General features: G+C 32.6%; 1 protein-coding gene across 1 annotated transcript in view; it reads left to right on the plus strand.

The window, feature by feature from the left end:
• The first annotated feature begins 2,088 nt into the window (after positions 1-2,088).
• The window catches only part of LOC124372279 (vacuolar protein sorting-associated protein 13D-like), a 40,109-nt gene continuing 22,867 nt past the window's right edge, over positions 2,089-19,330 (plus strand). Inside the window, exons 1-7 of the mRNA XM_046830658.1 lie at positions 2,089-2,225; positions 3,241-3,420; positions 4,571-4,734; positions 7,049-7,246; positions 9,294-9,389; positions 14,698-14,901; positions 16,223-16,468. Of these exons, the coding sequence (XP_046686614.1) occupies positions 2,089-2,225; positions 3,241-3,420; positions 4,571-4,734; positions 7,049-7,246; positions 9,294-9,389; positions 14,698-14,901; positions 16,223-16,468 (1,225 nt within the window). The remainder of the gene's footprint in view (positions 2,226-3,240; positions 3,421-4,570; positions 4,735-7,048; positions 7,247-9,293; positions 9,390-14,697; positions 14,902-16,222; positions 16,469-19,330) is intronic.

Below are 19,330 nucleotides of genomic sequence, written 5' to 3' on the forward strand. Positions count from 1 at the left end.
AAATCCTGACTCGCATAGATAAGTAGATGAAAACTGTACAAGCAACTTGGCTGCCTCCATTGCTACTTCTGGGTAAATAGGAAGATATAGTAGCCAGAAATCTTCGAGATCCATGTTTGGGAAATCCACTTTAGCTTTTGAATCACATTGCAAGTCAATTGTTTGTTCTTGAATGTAACCAGGAAGTATATCAACGTTGATTTGAAAGGGGTCTCTTGTTAACTTGAATTCCCAGTTTTCCGAGCTTATATCTGGGAAATAAGCTTCGATTTTGTTCTTCAGAGACAACAAATGCTCAGATATTAGGTCCTTCATTTCATTTATTAGGACTTTTGGAAGACTTTGGGTTTCATCGAGGAGGTTGTTTAATTTTGGAAACGAAGAAAAGTTCGGCTCCGAATTCTGCAGGCGGCGTTGCCAAAGAGCTATCTTCTCAGTAAAACTCTTAATCGAATCATAATTCTTTAAAGTACTTTTCTGACCTTGTAGCTTTAGGTTCAGAAGATTTATTGTTTCAAAAAAGTCTGATAAATATGCCAGGTAAAAGATAAATTTGTCATCTGTAAATTTCTTGTACAGTTCTTCACTTGAACTCATCAAAAAGATTTCAACTTCTGATTTCAAGTTGAACAACCTTGCAAGCATATTACCTTTGGACAACCAACGAACTTCGGTGTGAAAGAGAAGTGTTTCTTGATCACTGTTCAGTTCTTGACACAACACTCGAAAAAGTCTGGTGTTCAAAGCACTGGATTTGACGTGATTCACTACTTGAACTGCTAATTTCAAAGCAGTGTTAAGTGATTCAGGGAGAGTCTGGCAAGCCAAAGCTTGTCTGTGGATGATACAATGGGATCCAATTATTTTTAGGGTTCTTTTTCTTAGCCAATTCAATAAATCCTGATCGGCAACCTGTCATCGCTTGAGCTCCATCAGTACATATTCCAATAACTCTCTCCCAGGGAAGGCCATTAGCTTCTAAAAATGTTTGAAGAGAAGAAAATATATTGACTGCTGTAGTTGTTGTTTCAAGATTTGTAGAAAACAGTATTTCTTCAAGGAATTTCTTTTCATCTATATATCTACAGTAAAACAACAACTGCGCTTGTTTTGAAATGTCTGTTGTTTCATCGCACTGCAATGCAAAGAATGGGGAGTTCTTTAGCTTTTGCACCAGTTGATTTTTTAAGTCAATAGCCATGTCATCAATTCTACGTTTGACTGTATCGTTTGATAAAGAAATTTTTGCAACTTTATTGTAGCTGTCTTCACCGAGCACAGTGCTACAGGCAGTAAGCAAACAAGGTTTTATGAGTGACTCACCGATTGTGTGGGGTTTCTTGTCTTTAGCTATCAACAAGGCAATTTTGTAAGAAGCCTCAACGGCCTTTTCATTTTCCATTCGAAAACTTCCACTGGGGTCAAGTTTCATTCTCTTAAGGCAACGTTTCCTAGAAACGAAAAATTCAGTAGGTTTGTCCTTTAGAGCAGCGTGATTTGTATTCAAATGGCGTTCCAAACGTCCAGGTCGCATTGCATCGTTACTTAGAACTACATGACAAATTACGCACTGAGGTAAATGACTACCGTTTTTCTCAATAAATGTAAACCCGTATTTAATATAGGCATCACTGTAGAGTCTTTTCTTTGGCAGTGATTTAGCCATTTTTAATAACAACTAACCACTAAAACACACAATATTTGTCAATGTAATGGCGATGACAATCAACAACACAATCGCTATAATAGTTACAATAAAACTACATTCACAGGCGAAGGCAAATGCGCGACTGGGACTGGATGATACTGTGTGACAAGTAGCGCTTGTGGTGGACAGTGGCAGACATGCGCACTACGCCCCGCGCCGCGCTACAAATAAAGAAAGGCAGGGTGAGTCCAGACGGGGGGGAGGGTTGTATGCTGAGTCTAAGGCGCGTGGAATAGGTGGAATAGTCCTCTTCCACGCGCCTTGTTCTGAGTCAGCTAGTTTCTCACGCCTGGCCAGACGCTCACTTAAGCTTTGGTTTCCATGAACCCCGCCGGCGCGAAGCGTGAAGCGGTACTACGTCATCGCGCCAAAACTACTGCATGTTTTATTACGAGCGCGGTTTGTCATATCGGGCCGGCGTCATTCCCGCCGGAAATTGGGAGCGCAACACGACGACGAATCCCGTCAAAGTCTACCCACACTGGCGCATTTACCGCTGCGGCATTGCCGGTTCCGTGTGTGTATGAAATAGTGTTATCGAAGGAATCCAAGATTTTTTCACCAGAATTAGATGAAATGTTAATTGATTATGTGCTTGAGCACAGAGTGTTATTTGACCAATCAATGAAAAACTACAAAAATCTAGTTATAAAATAAAATGCGTAGAAACCATTTATTTGTGGCAGGGAGTTGTAAGGTCATTTTGAATATATCCTAAAATTTCATAAAACAGTCCAACTTTACTGTAACTCTGAAATATTCTCTGAACTTCGTCTTGTCATCCATTAATTGTCTCAAAATTAAAATTTTAAAACACCTCTCTTTACTTCTTCTTGTAAATAAAGGTGAACGATCATCGTTAACAAATTCAGGTAGTATAACTTCTTCATCCGCATTTCCTTCGTCGAGAAGAAACACTAATGCTAACATCCTCACACCCATGTCTACAAATGTTGAATGACCGATCCCACGTTGAGAGCGTGGTTCACGCGGTTATAGAAACCACTTACTAAACGGCAATCGCACTTGGCGCGATTCTCGTGAGCGTCAATCCCGCTTCACACTTCACGCCAGCGGGGTTCATAGAAACCAAAGCTTTACATTTTATTGAGTTAATAATTTAATAATTTCAATGATTGTGTGTTTGTGTCCAGCATCAAATTAAATTTTGTTGTTGTTGTAAATATATATGAAAAAATAACTGTTTCAAAAAACCACAACTTAAGTATTTTTTAAAAATTTGTTGACGCCTCCCCTGAAATTCTTCCACGCCCCCCCAGGGGGGCGCGCCCCCCAGGTTGAGAAACCGCTGATTTAATCAATGCGTGAAAATTTATATTTGATATAATTTATTGATCAACCCACTTTGACTGAGATGCGATGGTGACCAAAGAAATATACAGGATTAGCAAAATTACAGAGGACGCACCTCGCGAGTACCCCGACTGTCCTAAAGTTGGTACATGATTCGTGTCGCAGTGAAGGTGTTAATATAACATTACCAAGGCAGTCACTCTTTACACTGTGTCTAGGTGCAGTCTCGCAGCTCGCAGTGTCGCAGAACTGCAGGTGTCTGGTGTCCGAGTGTCATACACCAAGCGACCTTTCGACACGAGTCTCACCCTCAGTGTTCACGGACTGCTGCTGGTGGACGCTCTCCAGACCTTTGGTCCTGACTTTGAGCTCCTCGTTGCTAGCCACAAACATGTTGGGTGAGTCATCATCATGATTCTTAACTAAGTACAGTAATAGCATAGGTGCCCTCCAATTTTGTGATATTCCCATTTCTTCTCCTCCAGCACCCTCAACAAGTCTTGTCTCTACATGTTTTTCCATTCTTCTATTGTGTAGCATTATTTGTAATTTATGTTCTCGTATCCTCAGCCGCTCCCTTCTGATCCGTTTTATCACTGTTTCGTACTCAAATCCTTCTAGTGACCTTCATCCTCTATTCTTTCTCTTCTAGTCGATAGAGTGCTGTTCATCAGAAAACCTCACCTCTTATGAGGCCTCACCACTCAATCTATTCCTCTCTTTTTTACCACTACTCAAGTCTCGAAATCCATACAATAATAGAGTATGTTATATTAACCTTCTTTTTATATCTTAATAGCAAATTGTTATTACTAATAATTGTGTAAGTTCATTTTAATTTATTTAGATTAACAACTCAACTTAGATATTTTAATAATGTTTATTGTGATATTTTTACAATGAAACTTATGTAAATCTGGTAAGAAAATTATGAATACCACAGCCTATCAGGAAGTAAATGACTTGAAGAATAAATAACTAAACCGAATAGAAATATTTTTACACACAAACCATTCAATTCAATTATACTTTTATTCGGGAACTTTTTTCATACTTTGTCTAGGAATTTTTATGGAACGCTTACTGTGACTTGGACAGATATGCAACATGGCAGATGGTTTACAATGATTTTGCGTAACAATGTGTTAGATTAGTTTGGGTTTAGTTAAATTAGATTATGTTATGACAGTTTACTTCTTTTAAAGTATTGTTTCTCAGTTAAAATACCATAATATTGTACTTTTCCTGAGCAAAATATAAAATGTAATAGTGATATTTTACATTATTGCACAATAAATAATTTAATTGAAATTTAAAATCTAAATCAAGAATAAGGGGACAAATTTGATTGTTCAAGATTTGAATATAATTAAATTTTAATATTTTCCTATTAATTTTTTCTTTTGTCAGAATTATTTTTGGAAAATCCAGTTTAATTAATACTTTGCGAACCATTTGTAAAAATAGGGAAACAAATTAGAAAGTATCAGACGATTTTTTGAACTATGAATAGTTACCAGTTGTGCAGTATATTGTGTCTGGGTTCAGAATGGACAGTGTCAGTGGAAGTCTACGAGACAGTGAACCGACATCTCCCACTTCTCCTGGCTCTCCGGACCCGCTGTATAGCCGCAACTTGCGAGGATTCCCCATCACCTCCCCTTCGGCCATCACCACAGCGCTGTCTACGCTTTCTACTGACCAGAGCAGAGGTATTTTCTCCTAGTTATTATAAACTACATCTATACAGGTTCAAGACAAATTCTATGGTATAGAGTACATCTGTAAACACAGTAGATATAGTTTTAAGGAGATTTAAAATTTATATGAAAGTGAAGCAGATACCTGTAAATGAAAAAGGATGGATAGTGTTTTCAGATGACCGTGGGATAAAACTGAAACACAATTATGATACATCTTAAATACACTTATTGTAAAGCTTCATGACGGTTATAATCATGTATTGAAACACAAAAATTTCGTATTATTGAAAACATGTGATGCATTCAAAATGACTAGCAAAATTAAACACTATCAATTACCTCCCTATGGGTGGGACAAACTAGACGGACTGCATCATTTACTATTAGTATATGTATGTATATATATATATATATATATATTATATATATATATATATATATATATATATATATATATATATATATATACAGTGACTCACATTTGAAGAGCTGGCAATGGATGGAGTTGATATCAAACATTACCTTTTACTCATAATCAAAACTTTTATTTCCTATTAGTTACATGCTAAAGTATGTTGGAAATCATCATACAAATAGTAAATTGTATATTAAAAGTTAATGTTAACATAATACATAGTTAAATATGCATATTGTACCATGACAATTTTGACTTATCAATATAAACTTAAATAATCACAATATATTACTAATTAATAAGTTAATATGTTAAACCTAAACTTACTTAATTTGATCTATACTCTAGATGAAATTTAGATTGTTCATTTGAAACATTTGTCATTTTTAAAATACTCTTTTATTGTTTAGTATTCATTATTTGTTAATAATCCTGTTATATCTTTGTTAAATGATTTTCCAGATTTAAATATATTAAATTTTGTTTCAAAGTTCTATTTACAAGGTTCACTCGTTAAATAACAAGACAAATTATTACTTTTTAACATAGTCTCCATCATCACTTATACACTTGTCCCATCTTTCTGCTAAATTGTAAATGCCCTTGGCATAAAATCTTTGAATTGATCTGAAAGCCACTTTGGCACCTGATTCTTGACCTCTTCATTGGATTGAAAATGTTTCCCTTATAGACTCTCTTTAAGAGGTCCAAACAGATAGAAGTTCAAGAAAATCGCAACAAATTGGCCCCTAAAAATCCTGGAATACTGTAAACATGACTACCGGCAGATTGCTGAGTCCTGAATGTTTTGCGAGTGGGAGAAGTCTTATGCTTCCACTCAAGGCTCTGTCGTGATTCTGGTTCATAGCGGTGGATCTATGGTTCGTCACACATTACAATTCAGTTGAATATTGATTTTTCAACTATTGACTGATTGAAGGCGGGTTGCATTGTGAGGTGAGTTGTCTGGGCATCCATCTCGCACAGGTTTTATTGTACTGCAGCTTGTTATGAATAATTTTATGGACAGTTCCAACACTAGTTATTTTTACACTTATCAGTTCAACAGCGATATGCCTTTAGTCCCGAATTAATGCGTCAATAACGAGAGAGGAACTTCCAAATTCAAGCAGTCATCAGAAAACATTGTTTGGCCCCTTTGAAACTGTTCTAAACCCCTTTTATAAAGGTTCGATTGATTCAAACAGTTGTCTCCATACACTTTGAACAGTTTTTTGTGAATTTTAAAACCTTTCTCACTGCGACTAAAAATCTGATCACTGCACATTGCTCTTCCATGGTGCAATTCTTGAGCGGACTTGCTAATGTTAACTGAATAAATTCAATGCTATGTTTACAAAATATGATTGAACAGCTAATCAGATGTCATTGCAAGGTTGCCAACTTTATCTCCTGAAAGTTTCTTATGGATTATTTCAGCCTTTTGAGCAATAGTAACTTGTCTCATTACTTATTAAATGACCCTCGTATAATTTTGCAAGCCATATAAGATGGTGAGTATCCAAAATTTGAAGTATTTTAGTTTATAAAGTCAGTGAAATATCTTCTGGTATTGTGTAAGTTATCTGAACAAAAAAAGTATTGATTTAAAAAAAAAAACTTACAGATACCAAAAATATATGCTTGTAGTAAAGGTTTTAAGTTTACAAATAAACATTAAAAAAATGTAAAAGTCTTTTTTGAATTCCAAATATTGTGTCAAACACCTGCAAGTTATCTTCTGCAATTTAAATAATGCAGGTCTTTGTATAGGTAAAGATTTCTAGTTAACTTTATGTATATAATAAGAAAAAATACAAGACCATGCAAAGTTGGTATTTTAAAATGTCTATTAATAATTAAAATTGTTGTTAAGGTAGTATTACAGTGTTGTTGATGTTGGCACAGTCAAGTCACCTTTAGGGTTCTGTCCCTCCTCCCCCCCGACTGGCCCCTGGCCACCCCTGGTACCCCTGGAGGTGCCCAGCACTGAGGCACTCATCACTATAGAGCTGGTGTCTGTCAGCGCAGACTGTCCCACTAACACTGACGCCAGGGAACAGCTGCAAATCGCCAATATACAGTTCAACAATCTGGATATCATTGGTAAGTTGGAAAACTGCGTGTTTTTTTATTTTATTGTTGTAACAGATTTGATAACATTTTAATTCTTCATTAATCCTTATATTTTAAAACGATGTCTTCTAATAGTAAAGTTTATCACGTCATTAATAAGTGTCCCGCTATTTCATCAAATAAGACAGGAGTCTTCAATTGTCAATCAGTAATTTCAAGTATTTCTTTTTAAAGTTATTGAGTTGATGATTAAATTGACATTTTGGTTTCGTGCACCAAGTTTTATCATGTAATAAAACATTTTATCAGTCTCTTTACATTCTAGTTGTAAGTTCTTCTCTGTGTTATAGGTATATTATGATAAATGTAGATATATTCATGTCAAACAAATTCAGTACTTATTAAATTATAATACTAACAATAATTTTTTGTCAACAGACTATTTTTCATTGGTAATTATTGATCAAATATTTGATTAATATATTTTTTCATTAACCCTTTGAGTGCCACGGCGTCGCTAATTTTGACGTTACAAAAAGTGCATAAAGTGCCAGCGTCGCCAATTTTGACATTTCGTATTTGGATAATATTTTATATAGTACAAGATTATTTTAGCCAAATAACCAGACAGCTGTATTCAATAGGTTCCAAACTATCAATAAATACGAGTTTTATGTTGTTTCTCTACTATTTTATCTGTGAAACTTATGTTGTTTGGGTACTTATCAAGAAGCCACTATTTTTGCACGAGTTTTATCCCTCCGAGTCCTTATCGGGGACAAAATAAATTACAGTATTAAAAACAACTGACTTTATTTAACCTATTTTGGAATTTACAAGTTATTACGACAATCAATGAAATCAAAAACTAAAAGAACAACGTTTCATTATTCGAAAATGTCAGGTCATTCGTATGTCTATTTGGAGATAGGAAGTATGACTCATTGAGTATTTTTTTATTCACTATGGAAGAACGAACGTATAATGAAGTTTATTTTGATCTCTGATAAGGAAAACTCGTCCAAAAATAGTGGGCTGTGATAATACCGAAGTACCTATGCGATGATTCTGTCTTCCAGTCACGCGACGTAGCGGACGAGTACTGTGTTGCGTAACCACCTTTCTTGATGTTTATATACCAATAACCAAGCATTTGAGTAAATACAAAATAAAATAGTAACTTATACAGTATTTTACTGTATTTCTTTACAAAAGTAATGTAGTGATTTGAGTTGTGTCCAAGCGAAAAACGTAAATTTTCAGTGTAAATATTATTAGGGTTATTATTTAGTAAATGTAAACTTTTATGTAAATATGTTAGCAAGTATTTGTCTCTACATTTACTAATCATATTTATTTGTGTTATATTGATGTTTTATTAGATTTATTGGGAAAACTACATCATTACTAAGTAATTTCTAAACTCTGACAAATGAAGTACAATTTATAATATGTCGGTACCACACCCGGGCAGCATTTTGTTAATACATATAATGCCATGATTTTAAAATTCTAGAATAATATATTACGCATGGGTTTTATTTAGAATTATATGACCTTTATCATGGTATAAAGAAAAAAATCTTTAAAATACCGTAATACACTCAAATCAGGTCGAAACTTAACTTTTTATACAAAAGTTAAAAAAAAAACTTTTTTTTATAAATACTGAAATTTTTATATTTTTATAAATCAAATTTTATTTGTAACGATATGTATCATATTCTGCATTTAATAATAAAAAAAAAAACAACAACAACAAAATGATGGAAGTCTGTTTGGTAGTTATTTTACAACGGCTTTTTTCCCAAAAGCTTACAAATATGCGGAAAACAGCGTGGCACTTTATGCATATGCCTTTGGAAAATACCCGTGGCACTCAAAGGGTTAAAATCAGATACAAATACACAATAAAAACAAAATATATTATTATTAAATTAATATTAATATTAAATTAAGAGGTCTATATTTGTTCCAAGATGAAACATATGTAACACACTAACAGATCCAATATTATGATTCCACCTAATTCAATTATTTTTATTCTGTTTGCATCAAGAAACCTAATATGTTTCAGCCAACCAGGAGACAATTGTGGAACTGATTGGGTTTGTTAAAAGAGTATTTCCAAGCAAACCGGTTCATCACAAACCTCCTGTACTTCTGACACCAGGTATGCGGAATATATTTTGTCTGTTCTTAAATTAACATTAAAAAATCAACTAAACTAATGGGGGTGGATTTTAACTGTAGATCAAGAACTCTTAAGAAAGCAAGAAAGAATAAATTGTAAGTATAGACTGAATAGTGCAAAGCTTCCTGTGCAAAGCTGCTCGTACCATTGTACGGGGTCTGTTGCCATTAGATTGTTTCTATTTAATTTAGAATCCAAGGACTCAGTGTGCTTGATGCTTGAAAGAAAGAGTACATTTTTATTATTTTAACTTCAGAAATTAAATCAACCATTAATAACAATAATATCAATATATAACATGTAGAGTAATTTATAGTGATAAGGAAAAAATAATGTAAGTAAATAACATTAAATGTTAATAATAAATAACAAAGAAAATAAAGAAACAAATAATATTAGCAATAGATAACAACAAATGTCAATAATAAATTAATAAAAATTAGTAATAAATAACAAGTAACGTTAGAAGGCAATAAACCAACAACACTAGTAGTTTTTAACCGTTTAACACTTTTATATAAGAGATATGTAAAACGTAAAAGTCAATATGAGCAATTCTAAATTACCTTATTAAGTCTCATTTTTTCCGTAAAAACACTTTTTTGTAATTTTAAACAATCTCAAATTTTGAATGCTTCATATATCAATGGGAAGTTTATTAAATATTCTGGGCATATAAACTTCAGTGTTCTTCTTCCATATTAATTACTTGCTTTAGGTACAATTAGATAATTAAATCTTACCAAGTAGGTGTGTCTGTGTTTTTATTTTATAAGTACTGTCTTGTAGGTTATCACATATAATTATGTACATAAAACCATTTATCTACTAGTAGCCTTTTGCATATTGTACAATTTTTCTCCATTTTGGTATGAGCATTGTGTTGTTAGGTATATTACATTTAAGCACTTGTGTTTATAAATTCTCAATGGGTTTAAATTGATTGATGCATTCCTCATGCTCTTAACCCTTTTAACCCCGGCCATTAAATCAAGTGATGTGCCAGAAATCCCAAGCCATTTTCAGACAAAATGTAAGGGTTTGTAAAAAATTCATAACTCAGTTATTTTTTAAGATATTTTGGTAATTCTTTTTTTGTTTTACTTCTTTATACATGTAGCTTACAGAAATATACAAATAAAATTATTATTTTGAAAGTAATTTCTTTTACATACATATACATTTATAAAAAATAAATAAAAATGAAAAAATTTCAAGTTTGATCATGGAAAACAAATATATAAAAAATATTTGACACAAAAATACCCATTTACTTTATGATATATTTAATCTTTAATAAAAGGAAACAAAAATTATAGGCCTACCTTATTTACAAGTGGAGTAACATCAATTTTTGTAAAGCCGTGTACATTTTTCTTTTTGCCATTTCTGGGCAAGGCAATGTAACAAGACCTTTGAAATTCACAGTACTTAAAATAAACATAAAACCAAAGTTATTTCTGACAAAATAACTAAAACTGTTCATAATCTAAATTAAAAAAAAGTTTTAAAACAATATTTACATCACTCAAATTGTCGTCACTAATCACATCCACACCATTTGCAACTAGGTTACTAATTAGTGTATTTTCACTTATGGGAGACTTTGAACGATGTCTTTTACTCATTTTGAAATCAAACAAATAATAAACTAAACTTTAACTGCCGTACTTTACACTGCTTTAACCTAAAACTGTGAAGAAAACGGAATATTCACAACCACGTGATATACAGCTGTCTGCAACAAGCGTGAGCAGTCAGTCGAGACAAACTGCAATTGCTCAGTCACAGACTGACAAAATACGAAGTCAAACCATTACAAACTAATATATTTTTGATGCAAAATATCTTTGTGCACAAGTCTGTGAAATTTCAAAGCATTTGGTGAAATAGGTGGCCAGTAAAGTAATGAAAAGTGCACGTCCGCACTATACGGACGTCGGGAGTTGACCACCATTTTTACGACGTCCGTATAGTACGGACGTCGGGGTTAAAAGGGTTAAACAATATCTAATAACATAATGAACTGTAAACCATCAGCAATGCGCTATAGGGCGAAAACTGTTTTAAATAGTACTGTTTTATAAACACACTAACTTTATTACAAATACTTATATATGCTTATCCTATTTAAAATTATGATCTACTTAAAGACCTAAACATTTAAAAGTCTTAACATTTTCTAAAATATTACAATTAGTCATTTTAAATATACAAATTAACATATAAACAATTTGTATCTTGACTCATAATTTCAATTGTTTTACCTATAAGATGGTATACATGTAAAGTTTACTAAATATTGGTCCCCAAATGCTGCCCTTAGATGCATCATGTTTCTCTGAAAAACAATCTCATATTTTTACTATCAATTTTCTTTTTTTAAAGTAGTCTTCACACCAGTTTAGGAATTTTCCCAATGCTCTCAATGACTGTCAAATTATAGTGTATCAAATGCCCTAAACAAATAGATGAACGTATCTATTATTTGATTTACATTTTCTATCTCTTTATTAAAAAATGCTGGAAACATTTTTCAGCAACATTTCTGTGCTTTTCTTCCTTTGAAATCCATATGGGCAATCATTAATTATATTGTTACTGATTAGGTATTTATTTAAATTATTTACCATATTATGGTACTTCATGATTTTCCTTACTGTAGATAAAATATATATAGGATGACAGTTCTGGTATAAAGAATGACTCCCAGCCTTGTAGCCAGGTATACCTAAAGCAGTTTTCAGTTTATTAGAAAACTTTGTCTTCTGATATGGATTTATTTTTTTAAATTTTACCAGTATTTTGACAGGTTTATATGTTATAAAAGTTTGCTTGTGTTTTTTGTATGGATTCGAAAGAAATGAAAAAGTGTTCACTATGAACCTCTAACATCCTTCACAAGATGTAATGGTTGAATTAGCCAACTTGCCCTTTGATACTACTGCACCATTAACCTCGGACCAAAACATGCATTAGACATTGATGATACCATTAGACTTATCACAATTTTAAATAGTCCTTCAAATGATTTAAACAACCATTTTGTTTATACAAATACTCCTTACTGATTATGACATGTAGAATGCCCATGATGACACTTCTTTGGATCCTAGTCTTGAAATACAAAGAAATTAGAAACAGATCCAATAAAAGACATGAACTTGATCCAACTAGGGGTCCACTTTTAGGCCTACAAATGATTTCCTGGCCTCTAGAACCCCAACATTCGAGCAATAATATGTTTGCTTAAAAATCAAGTTGCTCCTAATGTCGTGAGCCGCAACAGATTCCAACTGCTGTCACGTTTCTGGCATTTTAACTACAATGAGAATGGTGCAGGTAGACTTGCTAAGGTGGATAACCTTATTCAGATATTGAATTTTGCTTATAATAAGTTAAAAGTAAAAAAGTTAATAAGTAAATAAGGTTAAAAATGATCTTGCCATTGATGAATCTATGGTTCCATTTTAAGAACGATTGCTTTTCTGGCAATATTTCCCCTAAGAATCCCAAGAAGAATGATATAAAATTATTTAAACTATGTGACCAGTCAGTCTATACTGTATATGCAAAGTTAAAATATACTCTGGTAAAGTATCCAACCTATCCTCCTGATTATTACATGTGTACCTCTGTAGTTTCAAAACTACTACGCTCTTATCTTCATTCAGAAAAGACTGTTTTATTTTGTCAACTATTACAATTCGGTGAGTTGGTCTGAGTACTACTAGAAAAATTCACTCATCTGTTAGGTACTTTAAGAACTGATCGAGCTGGCATACTTAAGAATTTTTTTCTTTTTTTGACAAACTTGGAAAAGAGGAGAAATGGTATATGCAGAAAATAAAGATGGCATTGTTATTAAAAGATGGCAGGACAAGAGATAAATTCTCATGTACAATTGATATGTTTGACACTGGCAAGGAAGACAGATAAGGAAATCTCTTCCTTAAGTCAATAGTTGTAAAAAGCTACAATAAAATAAAAAGCGACATCGATCTTGCTGACCAAATGTTATCGAAACAGTTCCACAGTTCGGAAGATCCTCTGATGGTGTCACAAGGTAGTGGAGTATTTGTTTTTTTGGCACCAGCATTGTCAACTCTTGACTGGCCTGCAACCAAAACCTTAGCTCAGGACAAGTAACTAATAGCCATCACAAATTTCAATTTAAAAATCTGTATGAACAGGATGGAACTGTCGCAATCTACTTAACAAAATTCTAATTATCTCAGTATCTGGATAATGCTGAAGTAGAATCCATATGAAAGGATTAATCAATGAGTTGGGGAACTTGGATCCTCAGTTTCCGATGCAAGGTAGTTGGTTATCTTTTGAAGTCCCAGTTTTTCACTTCACTCTAGACAAAAAAAAAAAAGGTTTTGGACTGGCTCACACTCAATACTGAGACCATTACTAATTTAATGGGCACATACAATATGTTGTGGACTGACACAGTGAATATATTTAATTTCAGTGTGAGATTGAAATAAATAAGTTGGTACGAATTGACCCATTATCAATATTTTTATATTCTGCTATTGTAAATTACAAACTGTTATAAATTTCAATCTACATTCCTACATTAGTAAACATTTATTTTCATTATGTAATTAATCTCAATTTTTATGTAATATTTAAATTATGCTGACATTCTTTAATAATTTTTAAATCAATTCCTGTATATTATATAAAATAATAATTCATAACGCGCTTCATTCTTGACAAAATACAATACTATAATTTCATCCCTTGATCTGGGAGACTAGACTGAGGGTTAAGGTACTTTTCACACAGAATATTTCTTATACTATATAATATATAACAAAGAGTTTAAAATGGGAAGAAAAACTTGAAAAAGAGTTTTAAAATGGGAAGAAAAACTTGGACAAAGAAAACCACTTTTCACACAGAATATTTCTTGTACTATATAACATTCAGTTTAAAATGGGAAGAAAAACTTGATTTAGAAAATAATTTTCTTAAAATTTGAGACATTAATTTTTTGTCAATCAGTTTAAAATGGGAAGAAAAACTTGATTTAGAAAATAATTTTCTTAAATTTGAGACATTAATTTTTTGTCAATCAGTTTAAAATGGGAAGAAACAACTTGATTTAGAAAATCATTTTCTTAAAATTTTAGGCATCAATTATTTGGTTAGTTACACCACTATTAGATTTCTTTAAAATGCTAAAAATTATTCAGTCTTACTTGCCATAGTCTACTGTAAATACTTGTAATGAATGAACTTTTCTTAAAATGATGCGTTTTGCTTGGTACAGAAGATGAAGTGGACAGTTTATCATCAGAGCCGGTCAGCCGACGGCCGAGTTTTGTTCCACCTCCAAGCACTCGTACGCAGCTCACCTTTGACTTCCACCGCCTCAACATTCTGCTGTTGCGGGCCGTTTTGAAGGACAATGTTCTCGTTGGCCGCAAGATCGCTACTGTTACTCTCAGTCATGCCAAGATTAATGCCTCAGTTGGTCAGTTATACCTGATATCTTTAAGTAAATCTGTAGTGTTTGCTTTATTTTGGTTCCTGTAACTAAAAAATAAGTTTTTTTTGTCGTTTTATACATTTAAAGTACAGTGTTATTGAAGAAGAATACCTGTATCCTTCAAAATTCATTGCTCAATAATGTCTTATACAAATATTTTTCAGTAAAAAGAAAGATCGGTTTTGTTGTTGTTTGTCAGTTAAAGTGTGTTTCCTGATTTGTTTGATCGACCAATAATTTCGTGCATTTAATAATAATAACTGTCATACGACACAATTTGTAATGGCAATGTTAATAAACGCAATCAAATGAGCATGTTTTGACAAAATACTTCATATACGGTATATGGCTAAACATTAAAATTAAAATAGAACACAATTTACAACACAAACATAGCAGAATTATCACTTTTAATTTGGTAGAAGTGTGATTAAAGATTTTAATAAACGATAAAGCAACAGCAACAGATTTAAAAGTATGCAGAAAGTAGTCATTAAATAAATAGACATATTGGCATGATAATGACAGAGACAATATAGTAAAATAAACAATAGTCATAATCTTTAAAATATAAACATATATAGAAACATCAGTCAGTAAAACATAAAAAAACATAGAATATTTGCTAATACTGAACAATTTTGTGTAACCTTTCATTCAAACCCATTTCTCCAGCCAAAACTAAAACCTTACATGAGGATAGCAACAGTCGATCTATGTGGAATAAGACAGTTTCATTATTTTCACATATTGAAACTTGTACAATAATTACAGAATTATGTAATTATGAATAATCTAGTAAAAATTAATTCTACGTGGATAATGAATGCAACAGTTCCAACTAGTCTATTGATAATTATCAATTATTGTACAAAATTATTCAAATAAGTACATAGGTTTTTCAAGAATTAATTAATACTTTAAAGTTATTTATACAATTTAAAATTTTCAATGGAGAGAATTTAATTTGGAATTTTTTTATGTGAACTGTATACCTGGAGGGGTTAGTTTTTTTTTGTTATAAAAGTCCAGCTAATAATTTTTACTGCTAATTTGTTTCAATTTCTGGAAAAATAACTATGATAAGCCAAAAAGACTACTACTTGATAGTCTTATTGATGCTGAGCTGTACTTTATATTGCAGGGTCAGAGCTGCTGGTGGAGGGTTAGTTTTTTTTTGTTATAAAAGTCCAGCTAATAATTTTTACTGCTAATTTGTTTCAATTTCTGGAAAAATAACTATGATAAGCCAAAAAGACTACTACTTGATAGTCTTATTGATGCTGAGCTGTACTTTATATTGCAGGGTCAGAGCTGCTGGTGGAGGGCTCATTGGGTGGACTTCAGGTGCTGGATCTGACAGCAGAAGGTCACACACATCAGCGTATTCTCAGTCTGGGGCAAGACCCTCTGACGGAGAACATGGACCTGATGGCGTGTCTCAGTGCTGACCTATATACCATGGCAGGCACACCCTCGTACACACCTTCACGCCGACAGGAGAAAGAGGCCTTTAGTTTCACACTCCAGAGGAAACTACATTCCGATTCTGGTAAATGTTACTAGATCAACTTGAACAAAATAATAATGAAAATTTGTTAAATCAGCTCCATTTGTTTAATACACAAATTTGTGCATTATAGATAGTGAAGTTGCAGTGGTAAATGGTGCTGTGTTTTTGAGGGATTTTGAGTGGAAAAGCCAAAACGGTGACTATAGTATTTGTTTTGTACAGTCAATAAAGTCTCTTGAATAGACTGAAAAATTAAATTTCAGTTTTCATTCGACACAATAAAATTTATTCACTTAATTACAGACCTAACCTGAACAGTGAACTTGCATTTTTTTTGCATTGCATTATTTTTAAATTTCCAATTTGGATCTGTGAAAGTTTTTGTGTTAATGAAACTCTGACAAAATAATAAGCCATTAAATTAAAGGTTACTTATTACTAGTGTTAAATTAAATTACTACAGTTATTTATAGAATCAAATAAAAATTCAGAACCTAGGCTTACCTGGATTGTACAGATAACTATAAATAAAACAATACTAGACTTTCAATAATACTTGTGCACAAACACTGAACAATAATAATAATAAATTAATTAATTTTATTTCATCACTGTAGTTAAATGTGGACTGATTGTAGTGTTGAATATAAATTACATGCTGTTTGAAAGGACCACATGTTGAACTGGATCTGACAGGAGGAAGAGAGGGACTGTCAATACCAGCTGTTATCAGTTGAGATTGCTCAACTGGTTAAGTTACAGCCTCAAGTTCTGGAGGTCGTCAGTTCAAATCCAACCAGTAGCATATACTTTTTGCAAGGCTGATTTTAACTGGCTAGCATATTTAATGTGTTATTGTAATATAAATAAGCTGCAAAGATTTTTATTATCATTTTAACATTTTTCTACAAATTTCTGTAATCAATAAAATAATTTATCTTTCAGTGTAAAACTGACACTTATATAAGTAACAAATAAAGACAGATTATATCTGTGTGCATATGATATTATTTCGTCTTCCAAATAAAAGTGATATTAAAATTGGATTTATTTTGTTAACTTTTAATAATGAAAACTGTCTATGACTCTAAATCCAAAGACCAAGAAACAAAATATCCTTGTGGAATTTGCCATAAAAAATGTCAGGTATGGAGCGTTGGGCTGCAGTGGACAATGCAAAATGTGGTTTCATCTAAAATGTTTGAATTTTGCATACTCGGAGGTGAAGAAACTATCAGAGAATGAGAGACAATGTTGGAAATGTCCAAATTGTATAAATATCGTACAAAAACAAAATTTAGAGCTCTGCATTGACTTAGATCTCTCTGAAAGAATAACACAATGCCAAAAATGGAAATCAGGATCTTGAAACCTCATTAAATCTTGCAGCTGAGCTAGGAAGTGCTCTTCTCCAAGAAAACGAAAAATCTAAAACAAGAGCTACACAATGAAAAAGTTAAGGAAGTCACAGAATGAAATAGAACTCGAGGATAAACTTAAAGAAACTGAATACAAAGTTGAACAAATAACTACAAAGAACTATGAAGAAAACAAAAGGTTAAAAAATGAAATCGATGTTTTAAAAAATAAATTAATAAACTTGGAAAATAAACGTGTAGAGCTAACTAACACTTATGAAGCAATGGAGAACGAAATCAGTAAAACATGCAATAACTATAAAAATAAAATTAAAACCATGTCTGACACAATAAGAACATTGGAAAATGAAAAAAAATCAGGAAAAAGTGACAGTTCAATGGTAGACAAGAATGAAAATCTAATAAATAAACTACTGAAAAAAGAAAAAATGTACAAGGAAGAAATTAAAGACCTCAGAGAAATAAATAACAAACTGCACACTGTACAAGCCTCTCAAGAAAAGAATGTTACAGTGGCACAGTCCTAACACCGAAAATAATGTATCTGTAGCCCTGTCTCTGCTTGATGGTGAATGGGTTACAGATGATGCTATAACTATATATTTTGATCTACTTAATACTACTATAGACCAAAGAAAAAATCTGTTTGATGCTACCAGCCATTGTACTTATTTTGAAACATTCTGACACCATTGAAAATGTTTTAGAACCTTTAAAATTATATGAAAAATCCTACATATTGATGCCAATAAACGATTCTCATTTTTCCATCGGAGACCCTCTTGTTACAGACAGTAAAGGATCAGGAACCCATTGGAGTATGTTACTTTATGCAAGAAAAGAAAAACAATTTTTTGTATTTTGACTCTTTGGGTACTTACAACCTCAAAGTAGCTGAAGCGGTGGCAGCGAAATTGCTCTTACACATTGGTATGACTGAACAAGTGAAAATAAAGCTATGTACAATAACAAAGCAGAACAATTCTTATGATTGCGGATTACATATGCTGCTAGTGGCAGAAATGTTACTGGCTCACATTGCGGATACTGGATCAGTGGATACAGACTTTGAAATTCCAAGATTGTATGAAATTGATGTGTGGACCAAAAGAGCTCAACTTGCTTCAATACTGCACAACACGAGGTCTTCTAGTAATATCAAATGTCTAGCCCCAATAATTCTAAGTTCAGCCAAAACTAAACTGAAAAATAAATTAAATGATAAGATTGTACATAGTGAACCGCAGAATAATGAGATGAACCGTGTTACTCAGAAGTCTCAAGCCTGTCAAGTCAAACAAAAAAATAATGGAAATTGGACACAGGTTAAGAGTGGCAAGAGTGTGAAAACAAACACAAAATTAAATGAATACCCTATAACTCTTACTAACAAATATGAATGTCTCAGAAATGAAGATCAAGAGGAGATTGATACCCAAGAAGTAGAGCCGGAACATTGTAGAGGCAATATTAAACAGTCTAAGTACTATTGGGAAAATCCTACATTTACATATAAAAAAGA

Source organism: Homalodisca vitripennis, unplaced genomic scaffold (assembly GCF_021130785.1).
Source record: "Homalodisca vitripennis isolate AUS2020 unplaced genomic scaffold, UT_GWSS_2.1 ScUCBcl_2838;HRSCAF=7957, whole genome shotgun sequence".
Classification (NCBI taxonomy): domain Eukaryota; kingdom Metazoa; phylum Arthropoda; class Insecta; order Hemiptera; family Cicadellidae; genus Homalodisca; species Homalodisca vitripennis.